General features: G+C 39.0%; 1 protein-coding gene across 4 annotated transcripts in view; it reads right to left on the minus strand.

Annotated features, from left to right (window-relative positions):
• Positions 1–84: 84 nt before the first annotated feature.
• Positions 85–19,706, minus strand: part of Dop1a (DOP1 leucine zipper like protein A) — a 98,103-nt gene continuing 78,481 nt past the window's right edge. For 3 of the 4 annotated variants that reach the window (XM_028756238.1, XM_028756237.1, XM_028756239.1), the window contains 10 exons: positions 15,058–15,167; positions 14,646–14,795; positions 14,482–14,543; positions 12,034–12,186; positions 7,304–7,440; positions 6,735–6,790; positions 5,411–5,575; positions 3,836–3,965; positions 2,336–2,386; positions 85–704 (listed from right to left, as the gene is read on the minus strand). In XM_028756238.1, the coding sequence (XP_028612071.1) occupies positions 399–704; positions 2,336–2,386; positions 3,836–3,965; positions 5,411–5,575; positions 6,735–6,790; positions 7,304–7,440; positions 12,034–12,186; positions 14,482–14,543; positions 14,646–14,795; positions 15,058–15,167 (1,320 nt within the window). In that variant the 3' untranslated portion in view covers positions 85–398. The remainder of the gene's footprint in view (positions 705–2,335; positions 2,387–3,835; positions 3,966–5,410; positions 5,576–6,734; positions 6,791–7,303; positions 7,441–12,033; positions 12,187–14,481; positions 14,544–14,645; positions 14,796–15,057; positions 15,168–19,706) is intronic. The other variant, XM_028756240.1, reaches the window with a different exon arrangement.

The following is a 19,706-nucleotide window of genomic DNA, read 5'->3' on the forward strand; positions in this document are numbered from 1 at the left end:
CACAAAGGGACCATTCTGATACTAGGACATTATTAACCACAGAAAGAAGAAAAACAACTTAATTAAATGAGGCTTGAGACCGAGCAGGAAAAAAGAAAACGTGGTGTGTATTTTTGCAGTTTTAAGACAACCCCAGACAGTGAAACAATGGACTATATCTGCAAATATAGACCTTGTAGGCACCATCATCAGTATGAGCCATCTATATATTTAAACTTGATTCAGGCCACATTCAGACATAAGCTCTTATTTACAAATATTTAAATTAAATACAACCTGAATAATGCTTTGTTACATATACACATATATATATATATAAAAGAAAAAGAAACTATACAACTCAGCAGTGTGTTTTAAGTATTACATTTCCATTTAGGCTCTGGGGAACCAGGTGGTGGTCAAGTCTTGATGACTCCTTCCAGAAAGTCCTTTTCTATCATCTCTTCAATTTTTTGCCTGGCTTTGCTGGAAAATGCTTTGTGATTCTCCAGTTTCATGTCCTTGTTTGGGAAGGAGTTTGAGTAGAGGATGGGGCTCCCTGAGTGTCCTCCACACCGGCTTGTGACTTTGCTGTTGAAGACTTGGCTGAGGACATTGAAGAAAGGCAGAAGCTGCTCCATGTTGCGCATGGTGCAGAGGGTAAGCAGCAAGTGCCCTGGTTCCCAGCCCAGTGTCCTCCCCGAGCAGTCTTCCTCTGGGTTTTTCTGCAAAAAACAAAAAGGGAGTTGTTACTGACAGGTAATGTACGTTATGTGAGAAATGGATACAAATGCCAGCATCAGATCTTTGTTCCAGGCTGGATTAAGATCCACTGGTTCTGAAGCCTTCTAGTGCCATTTGCTAATTTCATATTAAGGCACTTAACTACCATTTTGTAGTAGTAGTTTTTGACTAGACTGCAGAGGCAACTTTAGGTTAAATGATCTGGGACAGACCAAGAGATTCACATACAGCTGAGGACGTCCAGACTCTAGAGCCCTTTCTTTATATACTTCACTGCTGGTAAAGTCATCAATTTATGGCTCAAATTTACCATAAGGTGGTCACAGGGTTCAGAGTGGATACTTTTTGTCAGCACTTTAGCACAGAGACATGAGGGGTTGACCGAGACAAAGGAGGGAAGCTAGATCTTGAGTGACAGGACCTGGGCTATGTACAGGTTCTGGCCTTTATTTACTGTGCTGCACCTGTGCAAGACACAGCAGTTTTGGTGATAACATGGCAAAAACTTTTCTTTTGCAGCTAGGAAGTCAAATGAGAATGTATGTAAAAACTGTCCACTAAATACCAACACCAATAATTTCTATATAGTAAGACAGAGTTACTTTAAGTTGGATGTGGCAACACATGGCTTATAATCCTAGCATTTGGGAAGAGGAGGCAGAACCTTGAGTATAAGATGTAATATAAGATCTTGTCCCAAAAACTGCCATAAATGATATCTGTTTCCCAGTTACTTTAAGGAGACCCTGGCAGCTACAGGAAGTCTACTCACACAATAGACTGAAGGAACTGAAGGTGTTTACACTTGCAAGATCACACACATTACAGCACAGCAGGAGAACACAGTGAGGATGGGAAAAGCAGGGGGACAGGTCAGCTTGTTATACTCATTCACAAAGGGTGCTCTCTTGGAGACTGCTAAGAAATCGACTTTATCTGCTTTTCTTTTTATCAGTTTCCTTAGGTGATCCCAGGGTTATTTCTTTATTCTGGTCTTAGAGTTGAAAGCATTTTAACACTGAGCTACACTGTCAGCCCATTTGCTTTACAATCTGAAGGAAGACAGGTTACCGTAAAAGTGCATGAGCAAGCAAGAGGTTTAAACTGAGGAATAGCTATTGCTTAGTTTATTTATAAGCAGTGATTTAGCCTCCAGTCTAGATGAAAGAATAAACAGACTTTCATTATCATCAAATGATGACACAGTTCCTGATTTACTATATTGCCTTTTGTCTCCTAAATATCAAACTGCAATTAAATGTCAAGCAAAGGGTAGATAAAGATGAATTTATGCTGAAAGTAAATGCTGCTTACACCCTTTATGAGAATCATGGTAAAATTACTTTTTATATTCCTATTGAAATTGTTCTTTAAAAGAGAGTACCTCCTCTGACAGCCCTGAGCTCTTAACCAAGAAGAGCACACATTTCAGTGGGTTTTTTTTTTTTTTTTTTGTTCTTATGTACCTGTCCTCGATTCTAAATAACCAAACATCTCCATTTAACCATTTCCTCCGTTGACTTCACAAATCTACATGTGGAGTGTACCTGCCTTCCTGTTTACCTCTCGTAGCTTTTGCTGCCATATCATAACCATCAATAGCCACCCTCACCTGAAGCTTGGCCATCTCCAATCCCTCCAAAATCTTAAAGTCCTCCTTGTCCTGTGGAAGGAAAGAGGAGAACTCATAGCCTTTGTTTCAGTAAAAAGTATGTTTGGCCGTGAAGGCCTTGTTTAAAGAGATCAAGGTGGGAAGATAACTTTCTAGTGCAAACAGTTGTCTTATTTGTGGGTAATTTTTGAGGATGTCAGAGGTCATGGGCCTAGAGTCCCATGAATGTTCACTGCATATGGATTTCCTCCTCAAATCCTGTGACAGAAAAGGGAAAGTTTTGTCCTTAAATCCTGGATCAGACTTTGGACCATAACATTGTCCTTTTATGTGGCTCCTAAAGAAGCAAGTTCCTCATGTCTTTTAAGTAAAGTTCCTAAAAGCTTTCTTCCCTTTTGCTCTGTAGAGAATCAAATACAGCTTCATTACTGCTGAAGCAAAATCATGTGAGTTCATACAGACCCAGTCTCAAAACCCATCACAAGCCTCAACTATATGCTTTGGAAAGATTCTGCATGAGAAAATGACAGATATTAAAAAGGCCCAATGGTGAACATGCATTTTCATTACCCCTCTGCTTCAGGGCAAAGATTGGCAAGTTAGCCTGACCCTTACTTAGTTATAAAGGATTCAGGGCATGCTATAAACTACAGAATTTAACTTTCTACACTTTATGTATGAGACAGATTTTGGTAATTCACATTTTCTCCTGATTTCTTCCACATAGATGGTTTTTAAAATGTTTTAGACATTTGCATTTTTGAGTCCCTTCACTAACTTTCTAATTAGTAGTCACATTTAGTAGATGGCTTTATTCTCAGCAGTGTTTTTAAAACTACAGGGAGCAGGAGTAGGGTGGATATGTAAAACTGAAATATGGCATAACAAGAGTTATAGAAACTATTAGAAAATATTATTAAAGAAGTCTAGCTAATTCAATTTTGATGAGGTATTTCTGTCAAGTTTATTAAAACTTTAATATGTATTGATCTTTTCATTTTCTGATTGTTCCGTTCCCTTTTGAAGCTAGTCTGACAGGCTTGCTCTGCAAACACCCCTGAGCACTGCCCTCAGTCAGCTCTCACTGATGTTTCTCACGCCATCAACGTGACTCTGAACATACTAAACTCTCAGGTTTGTCCAGGATTACTTACAAGCATTGGTTCCAGTGTTTTCACTCATTTTGAAAGTGAGAAATTTAAAAATGTTATTAAATATTTCCTTTATCTTTTTTAAAAATTAAGTATGATAAACAGGTATTTCTTAAATAAGTCTTCAAAACCAAGAACTTATTTTCCTAATAAACTTGATAGTGTTAGTTTTACAAGAAACATTTAGTAAATGATTCACAAATGCAACATTTAACATAGCAGTTATGTAATACATAATAAACATTTAGTAAATGACTCATGAACGCAGCATTTAATATTAGCACAGTTATAGGATACACAATAAAACATAAAACAACAGTAACATAAGAACCCTCCTAAACTTTGGTACCTTTGCTCTTTTCCGAAGAAGTTTTGCTAGTCGAACCACATATGGCTTAAATTCTCGCTGATGTATGCCCTGCCTTCTGACTTCTAGGCCTGAGTCATCTGAAGCTTCAGGAATAAAGGCCCATCGGTACCTATCAGTGGGAGAAGGCTTATATCAGTAACACAACGCTGCATCATCACAGATAAGCTATATCATTTAGAACAAAGAACACGGCCCCAGTACATGCAAACTCAAGTGCCATCCGAGCCAAGCTTTAATCAGTAAAAGTGGAATTCACCATTTGGAAGCTGAGTGGTGGTGGCACATGCCTTTTAATCCTAGCCCTCAGGGGGAGGTGGAGCAGAGGCTGACGGATCTCTGTGAGTTCAAGGCCAGCCTGATCTACAGAATTCTGGGACAGCCAGGGCTACACAGAGACACCTTGGCTTTAAAAACAACTATTCCAGAGCTGTATGATAACAGGACAACTTGTAATGTACTTGTTACCATTTTATTCACAAGCAAAATCAGGATTAAAAAATGTTTCCTCTTTCCCTAATAGACAAAATATATAGTGTTTCTGTAGTAACTGCCTCAAGCTTGCAGTCCCCCCCCCCTCAGTCTCTTCCTGACTGACAGGCAGGAAACTCAGAAGGAAACTGCTAGGTCTGTACTGTAACAGAGTTGACTAGTCCAGCATGCAAAAGAATACTAGAAGGAAGACTTCCCTCTACAGGAACCGTCAGTTCTGCCAGACTCTTGTACTGTATGCATCCTTCCAGAGAGCTTATGCATAGAAAAGCACATATTTAAACTGCTAACAAGGTGACACAAGGGCTGTGGGCACAAGAGCTCAGGGGCAGAATGCTTGCCTCACATGCTGAAGAGCCTGGACTCCATCCTCAGCACTAAGACAAACCCACCAAAATAAAAGCAGGCACAATTGCTGTTTGAACTATCTTGGAGCTTTTTATTGTTTTTTATTATGTTTTCTTCCACCCTACACAGCAAAGATAAACTTTCTAAAATGCAAGTCTAATAGTATCACTGAGTCTGTTAAACACTTCAGTGGCTTCCCATTATCCTAGGTTACATCTATACTCTTTATTTATAATTCTTTACATAGTAGAGTCCCTTTGTAGCCTCTCCTTTCAACACCAAACTCCAGCAGTGGTCTTTTAATCCCTCAGACAGCTCAGCTCCAGTTCTGTCTGTCTTCATAGTGAGCCTCTAACTCCATCTGTTTACTACTCCGTTCAGGGCTTGCTCTGAACCTCAAAGTTGGCAGCAATCTCCTGCTCTCATCATAACACCATTCATGTGCTTGGCTCTGTCCCCTCCATTAAACTTCCAGCTCCCGAGTCTGCACCCCACTGCCCCACACCTGGGGTGCTCTAGCTTTTAAGTCAATGGTTTGGGAACATGTCCACAGCAACCATTTAGTGCTAGCAACTGTGCTGCTCCACTCTTTCCAATACAAAGAGGTTTTAGTGCAAACTTATGAATACTTCAACCTACACAAGGAACTTTAGGTTGTGTATCAGTGACCAAGTGTATTTTGAAAAATATCCATTTTATATCCTTGCTTTTACTTACATCTGAAACTGAGGAAGATTTTCAGAGGGCAGTGCCAGAGCCAAATCCAAAAACTTGCAAGCAGAGAGATAGAGGTTTAACCACCTCTGGCTGTTATATGATGTGGAGAAGCCATTACCTCCAGTATAGGTTGTCTCCAGACCAGCAGCAGACGGCCCTGACGTCCTGTAAGCAGACAGTGTTATCTAGATCAGCTTGGTCTATGGCTTACAGGAGTCCTGGAAATGCTAAAGACCAACTTGCCTCTTCCACAACCACACTGATGACCAGGAATTAGAGTGATCACAACTAAACTGTATTTTGAAAACTTTACTCTTCAGGCACTATATATCCTGTTGTATGAGGCAGGGTTTCTCATTAGCTTAGAGCTTACCAAGTAGGCTAGGTTGGCTGGACAGTAAGTCCCAGTGACAAACTTTGTCCACTTCCTCAGAGCATGATTGCAAATTCATGAACCACTCCCACGTTTTTCTGTTTTTATCCTCTCTGTATGAGTATTTGGCTGTATGTATGTATGTATGTATGTATGTATGTATGTATGTATGTATATGTGTATACCATATACATGTCTAGTATTTGCAGGAGTCAAAAGAGGTTACTGGATCCCCTGGAACTGGAATGATGATGGTTGTGAGCTGCCTTGTGAGTGCTGGGAACTGAACCCTGGTCTTCAGCAAGAGCACAAGAATTCTTAACTGGTCAGTCATCTCTCCAGCTTGCACACCAAGACATTTTACATGTGTTCAGGAGTAGAACTCAGGTCATCATACTCACAGTAAGCATTACACACTGAGCTAGCTACTGTACACTCAACTGGGAACATTCTGGAAGGTCTGGATACCCTTGTCACAGGTTACCTGCCATACTGGTTTTATTATATATCCTGAGTTTTAGGGACTAAAACTAACATGACTAACATGACTAATGTAGTTGAAATAATACTGAATTATATTAAGTGGATTCTTTGTGTAGAGGATGATATCCATAAATGGTGATAATTTAGTCTATCATGTCTCCTTACTAAACAAAATTACATTCAAACATAAATAATGGAAGTATTCATTTTTTAAAGATTTATTTTTTTATTTTATGTATATGGACGTTCTGCCCACATTTCTACTTGTGCATCATGTGTCAGTACCCTTGGAACTGTAGGTATAGACAATCCCATGTGAGTGATGGTCCTGAGAGAGTTGTCAGTGTTCTTTACCATTGAGCCATCTTTCTAGCCCCAAATAATGGAAGTATGTGGATAGTGGTATATCTAGACTCTCCTGAGTAACTTCAGGTAACTTGAACTCATAGAAACGAAAGCACACATTACCGTGAAATATCTTCATCAGCAGTGAGCTCCTGCTCCATCAGTAAGAACACCTGCACCTGGAGACCATGAAGGACATGTTCACTTTCAAGTGGGTATATCATTTTTTCACTGTATCTTTGGTGGACGTGGGGCTTGGGAGGGTTTACTTTAGGAAGTCCTTGCAATCTGTGAAGTGAGCTCAACTGGGATGCATGCTGTACTTGAACAGGAGTAGATGCTTTGCGTCAGACTATCAGTCCAGCTCCACTGGCTCTCACTAGGGGTATGATTGCAGGGGCCACTAATCCTGTTGGCTATGACAAAGCCAAAAATGTGCCGAAGAGACCAAGCATTAAACAGGATGAGATATGTAAGGCTTCACAGGCAGTTGGTTATCTGCACAATTTGAGGCATAAGATAATTAAGGACATGGAATCTGACTTTTTTTTTTTTTTTTTTTACTATTTTCAACTTCAGAAATTGCCATGAACTGTAATATTGAGGTTAGTTTTCACCTAAAAAGCATTTGGAAATTAATCACACTGTTTTTCAGTTTATATTTATAACCTTATAAATTAAAATTAACTCACAAGTTCTGTGATCATGGTAGGCCAGAGTGAGGTAAGGTGTTGCGGAGACATTCTTAAAAGTAACACTCTGAAAAACAGGAACACTTGAGAGTGAAGAGTCGGCACCTGGGGCAAACGGAGACTCTCAACCAATCTCTCTGAAAGAAAGGCAGCATATTTTCAATGCCTAAGTAATTCCAGTTATTATAAAACTTAATGTCTAGTCCAGACAGAAAAAACCTCCAACCTTTAGCAGGCTGCTTCTTTCATTAGAAGTTAAGGAGTGACATGGATATGTACAAAAATCAAGAATTTTCTTATTAGATTTAGTATATTCTATCATGTAGCAACTGAAAGTTTTGAATGTTTGAATTCTCTATGGATAGAATAAGAAAGTGGTACTGGTCCATGAATTACATTTTGAATAAAGATTAAATGTAGACACAAAGGAGCCACGCATGGAATCCCAGCATTTGAGAGGTTGGTAAGGCAAGATCATGTGCTGGAAATCAGCCTGTACTGTATGAGACCTGGTCTCAAGACAAATCCAAATCCAAATCCAAATCCAAACCCAAACCCAAACCAAGCAAGCAAGCAAGCAAGCAAGCAAGCAAGCAAGCAAGCAAGCAACTAACCAACCAACCAATCAACCAACCAACCAAAGGACTCACAGAAAACTAACTGTTCTATATCTGAAATTAGGTATACAAAGTTAAAGAACAGAATCACTTTCACGTGAGTCCTTGGGTTCTTGAGGTTACAGGCTGCACAGCACTCCCTGAATTGGGCAGCAAAGAGTTTGGTTATGGGTGAAAGTATTTTGTGGCTCAGAGTGATGTATCCTTTGGACATTGTCACTGAACTCAGGATGAAAGTTCAAAACTCTCATGTAACCAATTACAGTGGTTCACTTCCAGCCTGGAAAGGTTTTTTTTTTTTTTATTAAAACAGACCATATTACTCATAGTTGTATTAGGGTTTGTATTTCCTTTGCAAAATGTTTCTGCCAAAACTCTTGTTCATGGACTTACAGAATGCTTTAGCTACCTTATCTATGTATGTTCTTTTACACAGCATTGAGTATGACCACTGAGCTCAAGTCAAAGCTCAAAGCAGTGAGGCAGTGGGCTCATGTTCACAGATGGTAGAATGACCATTTGAAGATACAGTTACAGGGCCCTGTTAGGAGACAGTAGGCTGGAGTCAGTATCCTTGACTCTAGGGGTCAAGGATAGAAGTGGAAATATTACTGCTCAGAGTCATGCCTTGTCACTCACTAGCAGAAATTTTGCTTCCTCCTCCCAACCTTGATCCCATGATCTGTTGGCACAGAAATATTCCAAAGGGGGAAGTGCTTCTAAATGGAGATACAACCACTGCATTGAACTGGATACTAAGACTTCCTCATGGTTACTTTCTAATGCATGTAGCAGGAATGATTGATCCAGACTATTAAGGAGAAATTGGACTGCTCCAAAATGAAGGTAAGGAAGAACATTTTTGAAGTGCAAGTAATCCAATAGGGTATCTCAGTATCTTATCAGGCCCTGCTATAAAGTCAATGGGAAACTACAACCCAATCTAGGTAGAATGATTAATATGCCAGGCTTTGAGTAGAGACTCAAGACCTGATTCTTACAGGGGGTTGAAGAAGTATAGAATAAATAGAAGGTAGTTATAAATAGTAATGGTCACATGACTAGTTTTAGAAAGGAAAGTCCTAATTGTCATGGGTGTTTTCCCCTATTTTGTTAAGAATATTATGTGTGTAGACGTGTGTATGTGTGTGTGTGTGTGTGTGTATATATATGTATGTATATATGTGTATATCTAGATAAATTTAGATATATGTGATGTTTAGACATATACCACCATATATATATATATATATATGTGTATATGTATATGTATGTATACACACATATACACACACAAAGCAAGATTTTTTCCTAGTTTACATTTCCTACATTGTACTAAACCTTGATTGAATTGGTACTTAAGAGCTATTATAACTTTGTATTATCATTTTAAGTTCTGGGATATCAAAAGATCAAGTATTCCTCAAGGGATTTTCCCACCTATCCTATGGAAAGAATCTCTATGTTTTCAGTTGTTTGTTTCAGAGAGTTATTTAAGGAGCAGTCGTGACTTTATTTGGAAATTTAAGCATGCCAGATGTGGTCGGGTGTAGACAAGAGATGGGTTGATGATGGTTGGTTTTCACTGTCAACTGGAATGGAGTAAAGGATGCTTAGCACTGTGTGTGTGTGTGTAACGTCAGTTGTACCATCATGTGCTGCTTGCATTTGTTAAAGTGGATTCTGAGGGCAAGGAGGGCAGACTCCAGCATGTTTATTTCAAGTTTCCTTCAAAATGCCCTGTTCTGGGACAAGCTGAGTACCCAACTCTATGACACAGACAAAAAGAAGAGCAGACAGCAAAGGGTGTTAAATAACACCATGTCCTTGGACACAGCTAGAAAGTAGACTATTGCAACAGGAACTACTGTTGTTTATACCAATGTATAAAATGTCTGTGTTGGAATGAGAACCTGGAAGCTCATCTCTGAAGAATCAGTGATCTGTCTAAGCGTTTTTCAGTGGGAACTGTAGCATGGCTTCCCTAGTCAGTCCTGATGGATGCTGCAGTTGCATGAATTGTTGTTACCGTTGTTGTTACTTCACCTGGTTGGATTCTCCAGTCCTCTCTGCTGGATGTTGCAAGGGTCCAATCATAGGCTGTTTTGATGTCTTATCTGCTGTGTTTATCTACTGCTTGCAATTTGTTCTACCTGTCCTTGCTACATAATAAACCCACTCATTTGAAAACCAAAGTACAGCTACTGTAGACTATTCACTAGAAATAAAAGAATGGACTTCCAGAAAAGAATGAGATGTGGGGCTTATGACTAGGAGGGAAAGATCTGTCCTCTGTCCTTAAATATGTTTTTTTTTTTTTTAAATGAAAAAGCAGCATGTGTTGTGACTGCCTTCTTTTCTTTTTCTTTCAGCAAATACTGCCATTACAATTTTTTTTTTAACATTAGATTCCAGCTTCTTTGGCCTTTCTTTTTTCTTTTTGTTCTTTTTACTTAGAAGCTACCTGGGATTTATTTTTACATGGTATAGAAAAGGGAGCAAATATGGAGACAAAGTGTGGACAGAAACTGAAGGAGGGGCCATCTGGAGACCATTCCACCTGGGTATCCATCCCATGTGCAGTCACCAAAGGTAGATGCTGACGTGGAAGTCAGGAAGTGCATGCTGATAAGAGCCTGATATAGATGTCTCCCTAGAGGTCTGCCAGAGCTTGACATATTCAGAGGCAGATGCTCACAGCTAACCATCGATCTGATCATGGGGTTCCCAATGGAGGAGTTAGAGTGAAGACTGAAGGAGCTGAAAGGGTTTGCGGCCCCATGAGGAGAGCAACAATACCAACTAACCAGAGCTCCCAGGGTCTAAACCACCAGCCTGGGAGCACTTAGGGAGGGATCCATGGCTCCAGCTGTATGTGTAAGGGAGGATGGCCCTGTGGGGCATAGGTGGGAGAGGAGATCCTTGGTCCCATGAAGGCTGGATGCCGTGTGTGTGGGAATTCGAGGGTAGGTAGGAGTAGGGGGGTAGGTGGGAGGCATATCCTCATAGAAGCAGGAGGAGGGGGGATGGGATAGGGGTTTCCTGGGGGGGGGATGGGGGTAAGGGGATAACATCTGAAATGTAAATAAAATATCCAATAAAAAAAGAAAAGAATATCTTTTATTTCCTGAAGTAAAATTAGTACTCTTTATTTTGCTTTTGAATATTTTAAGTAAATTGATAAAGAAAACCACCTATCTAGAGATGTTATCCTTTCTCATTTTCAAAGGCCCATAGAATCTATTTATAGTATAATAGAGTTTATTCTGTTTGCAAACTCAGCAGAAATCATAAAAGACGACTGTGATCCTGGCTTGGAGTAATAGTGTAAGGATTATGATAAGTCTAAAAGTAAACATCCTGGCTGTACACACTCAGATACATATGCACATACATGTGCACACTTTGATCCATGCACAATTTCCTGGTTATCCAAATCACATCTGTACTTAGAGAGACATGTGGACTTAATACCAAGGTATGCTCCAGGGAGCTTGGATGCCTACAATTATATCCATGGAGGCATCCATCTTTTTAGAAAGGGCAGTTATTGTATTTTCTGCTTCTCCAGTGTGCAGATGACCACTGTTGGATACTTAGCCCCTACTCTGTAAGCCAATCCAATATATTCCTTTTCTAGACACCCCTGTCCACAGCACAGTTCCAAATTAGACATATAAATGTTTGTGACTGGCAATAATTCCTGGCTCGCCTTTATTCCGTTCTCTTGTTTGTGTTTCCTGGTCTCTTGTCCACAACTAAACAGTAATACACTTGCCTAGAGTGTCACTAGAGTCACTAGAGTGCCTAGAGTCACTAACTGAATTTGCTGTGAATTTCTCTGATATTTGACCCAAACAATAAACCACAGATAATGTTTAGAGTAAGTCTTTGAAATTCAGTGTTGATTTCCTTTATATAATGAAGCTGAAATTTTTCAGTTATGTAATACTGTCCATCAAATCACACTTGGTTTATCTCAATCCAAATTAAAATTTAGTAAAGGTATTTTTAAATAAACAACAGAAAAATAAAAACCAAAACCCAAAATAAATGTACCCCGAATCCCTATAATTCAGAATAGAGAGAAGATAAAAGGTTTTAATTACTTACCTTGTATATCTGGAAGGTACTTTTGGTACTGGTCAATTTCACTGCTAAAAATGGCAAAGGCCAATCTTTTGAGAAGCATGGCTCTCTGTTCTAGCTCCACATCCCGATTTGCAAAAAGATTGAGAGAACTGCTCTGGGCCACAGCTACTCGAGCTATAAAAAGGAATGGAAGCAGAAGGCCAGCTAGGCATCTGAAAATGATCATTCTTTATTTAGAATGAATAAATAGCCCATGACATACACCCTGAGGAATGGAGCAAAGTACCTAGACCTTTCTCTGGTGCAGAAAAGCTGGCAGACAGTTTGAACATACACATGCCAGAAGGTTGAATGGCAGGATTTTGATGTAGACAGACAAGAAAACTTAGAATTGTGAATTTTAGAAGGTAAAATAACCAGTAATGCTATTAATAAAGGTATGCTTACATCTTTTGTATTACTTTAAAAAATAATTTCTCAAGAGATCAAGTTGGTCTGATTTCCTAGCCTTTATATTTGACTCCTTGCACATGATTACTCTGCTATAGCTGTATTGTCTTGTTGGTTCTGACATAAGACTCACTGAATTTGCTGTCACTCCAAGACCTCTGCAATTTTGTTCCCTATGCTGGGAATTCCATTTCTGGGAAGGGTTGGCTCCCTCAGTTTCATATCCAATATGAGCTCTTTGCTATTGAAATTCATTTACATAGTGCCCCATTTTATTTACTTTACAACCTCATTTGCTAATTTAAAACTTTTATAAATGTTAGCATAGTGCTTGGTCCACTGTTATCTTTCAATAAATATTTGATGAATGGAGAAGAGACTGAAGGAAAGGCAGTCCAATGACTGGACCACCTTGGGATCCAGCTCATGGGGGACACCAAGGCCTGACACTATTAATGATGATATGATGTGTTTACAGACAGCTTAGCATGGCTGTCCTCTGAGAGGATCTACCAGCAGCTGACTGAGATAGATGCAGATACCTACACCCAACCAATTGTCTGAAACCTGGGAGCCCTATGGTTCAATTAGGGGAAGGATTCAAGAAGCTGAAGGGGTTGGGAACCCCATAGGAAGACCAGCAGTTTCAACTAACCTGGACTCCAGGGAGCTCCCAGAGACTGAGCAGCATACATGGGCTGCTCCAACCCCCCCTCCCGCTCCCACACAAATATAGCAGATTGCCTGGTCTGGCTTCAGGTAGAGAAGATTCGCCTAATCCTAGAAAGACTTGAGGCCCCAGGGAAGGAGGAGGCCTGGTGTGTGTGTGTCTAGGGGGGTGAGGGGGATGGGGGGTGGGGGAGCAGCTTCTTGGAGGCAAGAGGGAGAAGGAATGAAATGAGGAACTGTGGGAGGAGGGCCTGGGAGGGGGAACAATGGCTGGAATGTAAATAAATAATTAAAAAAAAAAAACAACAGTAATCTTCTAGACTATTTGCAACCTGAAAATGGTACACCTTTTATTGTAAAAGCATGCAACAGATCAGCTGACAGAGTATCTAATGAACATCCACATTCTGTACCATCCACTTGCCTCTGGTCTTGTGATGTATAACAAGTGCCTCATAACTTGACTTTAAGAGTTGGGAATGGAACTCTGAGGTTAAGTACTTGCCTAACGTGAATGCAGCCCTGGATTTGATTTCCAGTACTATCACAAACAAACAAACAAACAAACAGCATGCCAGAAAATTAGAACAGATACATGACATCTTTCTCCAGATAAGAAAACTATTGGGGTTACACCGTACAGACTCACAGAATCCCAGTGAGTACAGTTCAGCTTAGTAACACTTTTTCCCTCCTTTTCCCTGTCCCCACTTCTCTTTCCTGAAGATCCATAACCACAGCACTTTAGAGTACACTCTTGCAGAGTTTAGATCCAAATGCCTAATTTCAGTCTTTTTATCATCAATAATTATTGAGTGCCTATTATATGCTGGTACCTAGGCTGTGCAGAGAAAATCAAAGACCTTTCCTTGATATTAAGCTGTCTTCCGTAAGGTTTGTATTAGTAGTACACATTCACTGTATGAAATTAGAGATCTCATCAGGGACACACATGCGTTCATATCACATCTTTACTCTCACTCACACCTGCACTACTCTCTCATCCCCAGTCACCAGTTCTCCTCATTTCCTACACAGATCTCATTCTCTTTCTGTGTCTTGGGTTTTGTTTGAATCTGAGCTGGTCTGGAACTTTTGATCCTTTGCCTTTGTCTCTTAGGGAGTGATGTTACAGCTGCCCTTTCCCACACTGTGTCATAACTTTTTTTTAAATCTTTATTTTCATATAAGGGGAGACATGGGATGCTTGTCTTTCTCAGTCTACTATTTTTCCATAGGAATCTATGTTTTCGTTGACAAAGAGCTAATTCAATACTTTTCAGAAGAGAATAATGCATGGTAAGGATGAATGTACAAGCCAAAAACTACTTGGGCTGTCAAGGTACTCACTCATCAAATCTCTGAATGTTGTCTTATCATGTGTCATCAGGTTGTCCATAATTGCTCTCCAGCTGAAAGACAGGATTATCATATGCCATTAAGATTCTACTCTCACTAAGGCTGTCTGCCTTTGCTAGACAGTGACTGATGGAAGTGAGAAGAGGACTACTTACTGACTAACACAGGACGCATCCATCTGAAAGAAACTGGGGTCCATGAAAAGGTCAAAGGCTTCTTTTTTCCAGGCTCTCCGTGTATACTGATACCCACTAAGACTGCTAAGCAGCTGGACACAGGCTCGGTAACTAGGGGCATTATGTGCACTGTGCAGAAAAATACATTAAACCACATCATATTTCACTTCAGTCATGATCTTGAGTTTATGTGTCTTCATATTTACCTCAGATAGTGACATGGAAACAAGAAACAGAAGTCACCATAAGAAAAATGAGACACAAAAAATTTTAACCATTATATGAGTTAAGATAAGAATAATATTTTGTAGTTGAGGCCAACAATAGCAATAAAGGTCCAAACTTCCTAGCACAGTATGAACTAGGTGAAATCGTAAGAATCATATGGTACCTGTGATTTCGGAGGTAGGGCACAACATAATGCATAATGTTTACAAGTAAAGGGATAACTCGTTCTTTTTCATCACTGTAGAAAACCATATCCAGAAGATGAGCCAGTACCTACAAAATAGAGAAAACAAGTTCATTTACATGCTGAAACTGGGGCCAAAGTGGATATTGATTTTCAACTTGGAAGGAAACCAAAAATACTTATGGTAAGGAAAATCTACACCAGATAGAGAAGTATAGAAACATTCAAGACTCTTCTATATGAATAAAAACTGAATGTACAAGTCAAACTTCAGCCTTCTCTTTCCCAGACAGAGTTAAAAAGAAGCTTAAGAAAACCTAGAAGCTATAGGCTCTTCACGTCCCAGTTCTGTCAGTCAACAGCCATACACTGTCAGTCATGCTTCATAACCTGTAAAGACCTAGCATCCACATCTGGAAGGGGTAAAACGTGACATTATGGCCATAAAAGCTAAAACCAGACCAAACTACAAGAATGGACATAAAAACATTGCTAATTGACTATTCATGCTTTATACTTAACCACTCATGTTCTTCTACGACATAATCAGATATGAAACATTTGTTTTCTTAAAATATAAACTTAAAAATGAGGGTAGGGATGTAAGGCATAGTTTATTCCGAGCCAAATCTGAATGACCAAAGGCCAGAAACATGGATGCTAGATGTCCTGAGTTACAAATGTTCTTTTGTGGGGATTTTCAGGAACTTTTATAGTTATATCACAAAAAAGCACAGATAGAGGTAATTATCACATACTTTGCTGGAGGAAAGTAGGCAATAGGTTACACACCAAAGTGTGGAAACTCGTTTAGGAGTTTTAGCAACGATCTGAAGACATTGCTAACTTTAGGGTGGGTGGATGCTAGAGGTGTGTTCAGAGTACTCTATCCCGAAAGTCTTATGTGATAAAGGATGATAGGGAGACACAGAGGTGGGCAGTCAGTGGCTACGAAGATAGCCCAAAATAGTACAGTGCTGAGTCTGCGACTCTTCACAATGAGCAAGTTCTGATCAGTCAATTAGCCTTGTAGAATTCTCAATACGGTGTCCACCTGGCCAAACTTCAGAGCACAAGTCATTTTGATTCTGACAATTTGAGCTTCAAGCTTTATTCAATTCCTTTTTGTTTTTTAAAATTTAGTTTATATTAAATGTAGGAAATAATGGTTTCACTTCTAGACTCACATACAGTGTAATTTGATCATATCCACCCCATTACTCGGATCTGGCTTCCCCTTGTCCTTTTCTACATTCTTTTATTTATTGTCCCATTTTTTCACTAAAATTCCATGAGATGTGTGGCATCTGTTGTTATCAGAATGACTCAGTAGATTTAACACAATAATCTCCAGTTCCACCCATTTTTAAACAAATGGCATATTTTTATTTTTCATGTCTGAAAATGGCTCCACTGGGTATATATACAACATTTTCTTTGTCCATGCATTTATCAATGAGGACTCAAGCAAATTCTGTAATTTGGCTATTCTGAATGTGCAGCAATAACTGTCATGAAAGTGTCTCTGTAGTGATTTTGATTCTGTTGTAATTACCTAGATGTGGTATAGAGGAATCATATGATTTGGAATTTACCTGACAAACTCCCAGCCAGCATATTACAGAGATACTTGCACAATTTACAGTAGTAAAGTTATGGAACCAACCTAAGTGTCTAATAACAAAGGAACAAAACAAAAAAAAAAGAAAAAAAGAAAAGAAAAGAAAATGTGGCATCTATGTACAGCAGACCCATTTTTTTTTCAACCATTAAAGCAATGAAGCTATGTAATTTCCAGGAAAACAGATGCAAGTAGAGATAATTACATTAAGTAAAGTAAGTCAGTACTAGAAAGTCAATTTCTATTTGTCGTCCTTGATTTAATAAGTACATAAAATCATAAATGTATGACATGAAAGTCAAAACAAAACTCCCAGGAGGAACAAAGGTACTAATGAGTGGGCTGGATAGGAAGAGGGAAGAATGGTTGGGATATTCTTAACACACAACATATACTCACCTGAATATGTCCTTATGTAATAGTACCATGCACAAAAGAACACACAATGAAAAGTCTAAGAATTTCATTAAAAACACAAATACTACAAGCTTAGGCTTAAACTTAACCAATGATATCACGGACCTCTACAGCTAAACTTATCAAGCATTGACAAAAGGAATTAAATGAGACATTAGAAGACAGAAAGACCTCCTGTGTTCATGGATTAACAGAGTCCATACTGTGCAAACTGTCACAATACTCAAAGCAATCTGCAGATTCAATGCAATCTCATCACAATAGCCATGCCATTCTTTACAGAAACAAACAGAAAATCCTAAGAAATAGAAGACCTAGAATACTAAGCAAAAAGAGCATTGCTGCAGGTACCACAGTACTTGATTTCAGACAGTATTACAGAGCTACAGTAACAAATCCAGAATGATAATGGCATAAGAACTGACCAATGGGATAGAAGAGAAAACTGAGAAATAAGCCCAGATGTCTACAGTAGTCTGACTTTTGAAAAGGACGCCAAGAGGCGAAGAAAAGTACATTTTTTTTTAAACAAGTACAACTGGGAGGGAAAATTCCTTACCTACACATGGGATTTACAGAAGACTGAAACCAAATCAATTAATATCCTCAATGCTAAAACTACTAAAAGAAAACATAAGGAATAAGCTTCAAGATTTAGACATAGTGACTACCTTCTGAATATTACTTCAGTATCTTAGGGCATAACAGCAAGAATTGACAAATGAGATTTTTTTTTAAAAAAATCAAATTAAAAAGCTGCACAGCAAAGGGCTGGTGAGATGGATCAGTGGTTAAGAGCACTGACTGCTCTTCTGGAGGTCATGAGTTCAAATCCCAACAACCACATGGTAGCTCACAACCATCTGTAATGAGATCTGATGTCCTCATTTGGGTGTCTGAAGACAGCTACAGTGTACTTACATATAATAAATAAATAAAAACCTTTGAGCCAGAGCAAGGAGGGCCAGAGCAAACAGGCAGGAGCAAGAGGGAGAAGGGAAGGGGAAAAAAAGTTTTAAAAAAAAAAGCTGCACAGCAAGGGGGCAAAATACAAAAATGTCTCTAAAAACTATTTCACAGATTAACAGCCAAGTACATATAAAACCAAAAAAAGGCAGATAATTCCCAATAAGTGGACAGATGAATGGAGATTTTGTTTTTAAAATGAAGATAAACAAATGGCGAATATATACATGAAAAAATGCCCAATACATCTAGCATTAGAAAAATGCAAATAGAGTTGGGAATGGTGGTGCAGGCCATCAACCTGAGCACTTGGGAGGCAGAGCAGAGCAGGCAGATCTCTGAGTTTGAGGCCAGGCAGATTCTCTGAGTTACAGAGAAAGTTCCAGAACAGCCAGGGCTACACAGAGAAGCTTCATCTAAAAAAAAAAAAAAAAAAAAAAGAGAGAGAGAGAGAGAGAGAGAGAGAGAGAGAGAGAGAAAACCAACAGCCTGTTCTTTGAGAGAATCAACAAGATAGATAAGCACTAGCAAACCTAACTAAAGGGCCCAGAGACCGTATCCAAATTAACAAAGTCAGAAATGAAAAGAGAGACATAATAACAGAAACTGAGGAAATTCAAAAAATCATCAGATCCTACTACAAAAGCCAATACTTAGCAAAACTGGAAAATCTAGCTGAAAAGGATGATTTTCTAGTCAGATACCACATACCAAAGTAAACCAAGAGCAGGTAAACTATCAGCAGGCCCATAACCCCCAAGGAAATAGAAAAAGTCACTACAAACCTCCGAACCAAAAAAAGCCCAGGGTCAGATGGCTTTAGTGCAGAATTCTACCAGACCTTCAAAGAAGAGCTAATACCAATATTCCTCAAACTATTCCATAAAATGGAATCAGAAGGAACACTACCTAATTCTATGAAGCCACAATTACTCTGATACCTAAACCACACAAAGATCCAACAAAGAAAGGGAACTTCAGACCAATTTCCCTTATGAATATTGATGCAAAAATACTCAATAAAATTCTCGCAAACTGAATCCAAGAACACATCAAAACAATCATCCACCATGATCACGTAGGCTTCATCCCAGGGATGTAAGATTGGTTCAATATACAAAATCCATTAACGTAATCCACCATATAAACAAACTCAAAGAAAAAAAATCACATGAACATCTCTTTAGATGCTGAGAAAGCATTTAACAAAATACAACATCCCTTCATGTTAAAAGTATTGAAGAGGTCATGACTTCAAGTCTCATACCTAAACATACCAAAAGCAATTTACAACAAATCAACAGCCAATATCAAATTAAATAGAGAGATACTTGACACTATCCCACTAAAACTGGGGACAAGACAAGGCTGCCCACTCTTCCCATATCTATTCAATATAGTACTCGAAGTTCTAACTAGAGCAACAAGAAAACAAAGGAGATCGAGGGGATACAAATTGGCAAAGAAGTAGTCAAGGTTATCTCTATTTGCAGATAATATGATAGTATACATAAGGACCCCAAACATTCTACCAGAGAACTTCTACAGCTCAGAACAGTATATTAAGATCACTATCATTTAACAAAGAATAAGACAAATATAGTCAAGGTCAAAACCCTGCATC

The sequence above is a fragment of the Grammomys surdaster genome, unplaced genomic scaffold, assembly GCF_004785775.1.
Source record: "Grammomys surdaster isolate TR1022 unplaced genomic scaffold, NIH_TR_1.0 126113, whole genome shotgun sequence".
NCBI lineage: Eukaryota > Metazoa > Chordata > Mammalia > Rodentia > Muridae > Grammomys > Grammomys surdaster.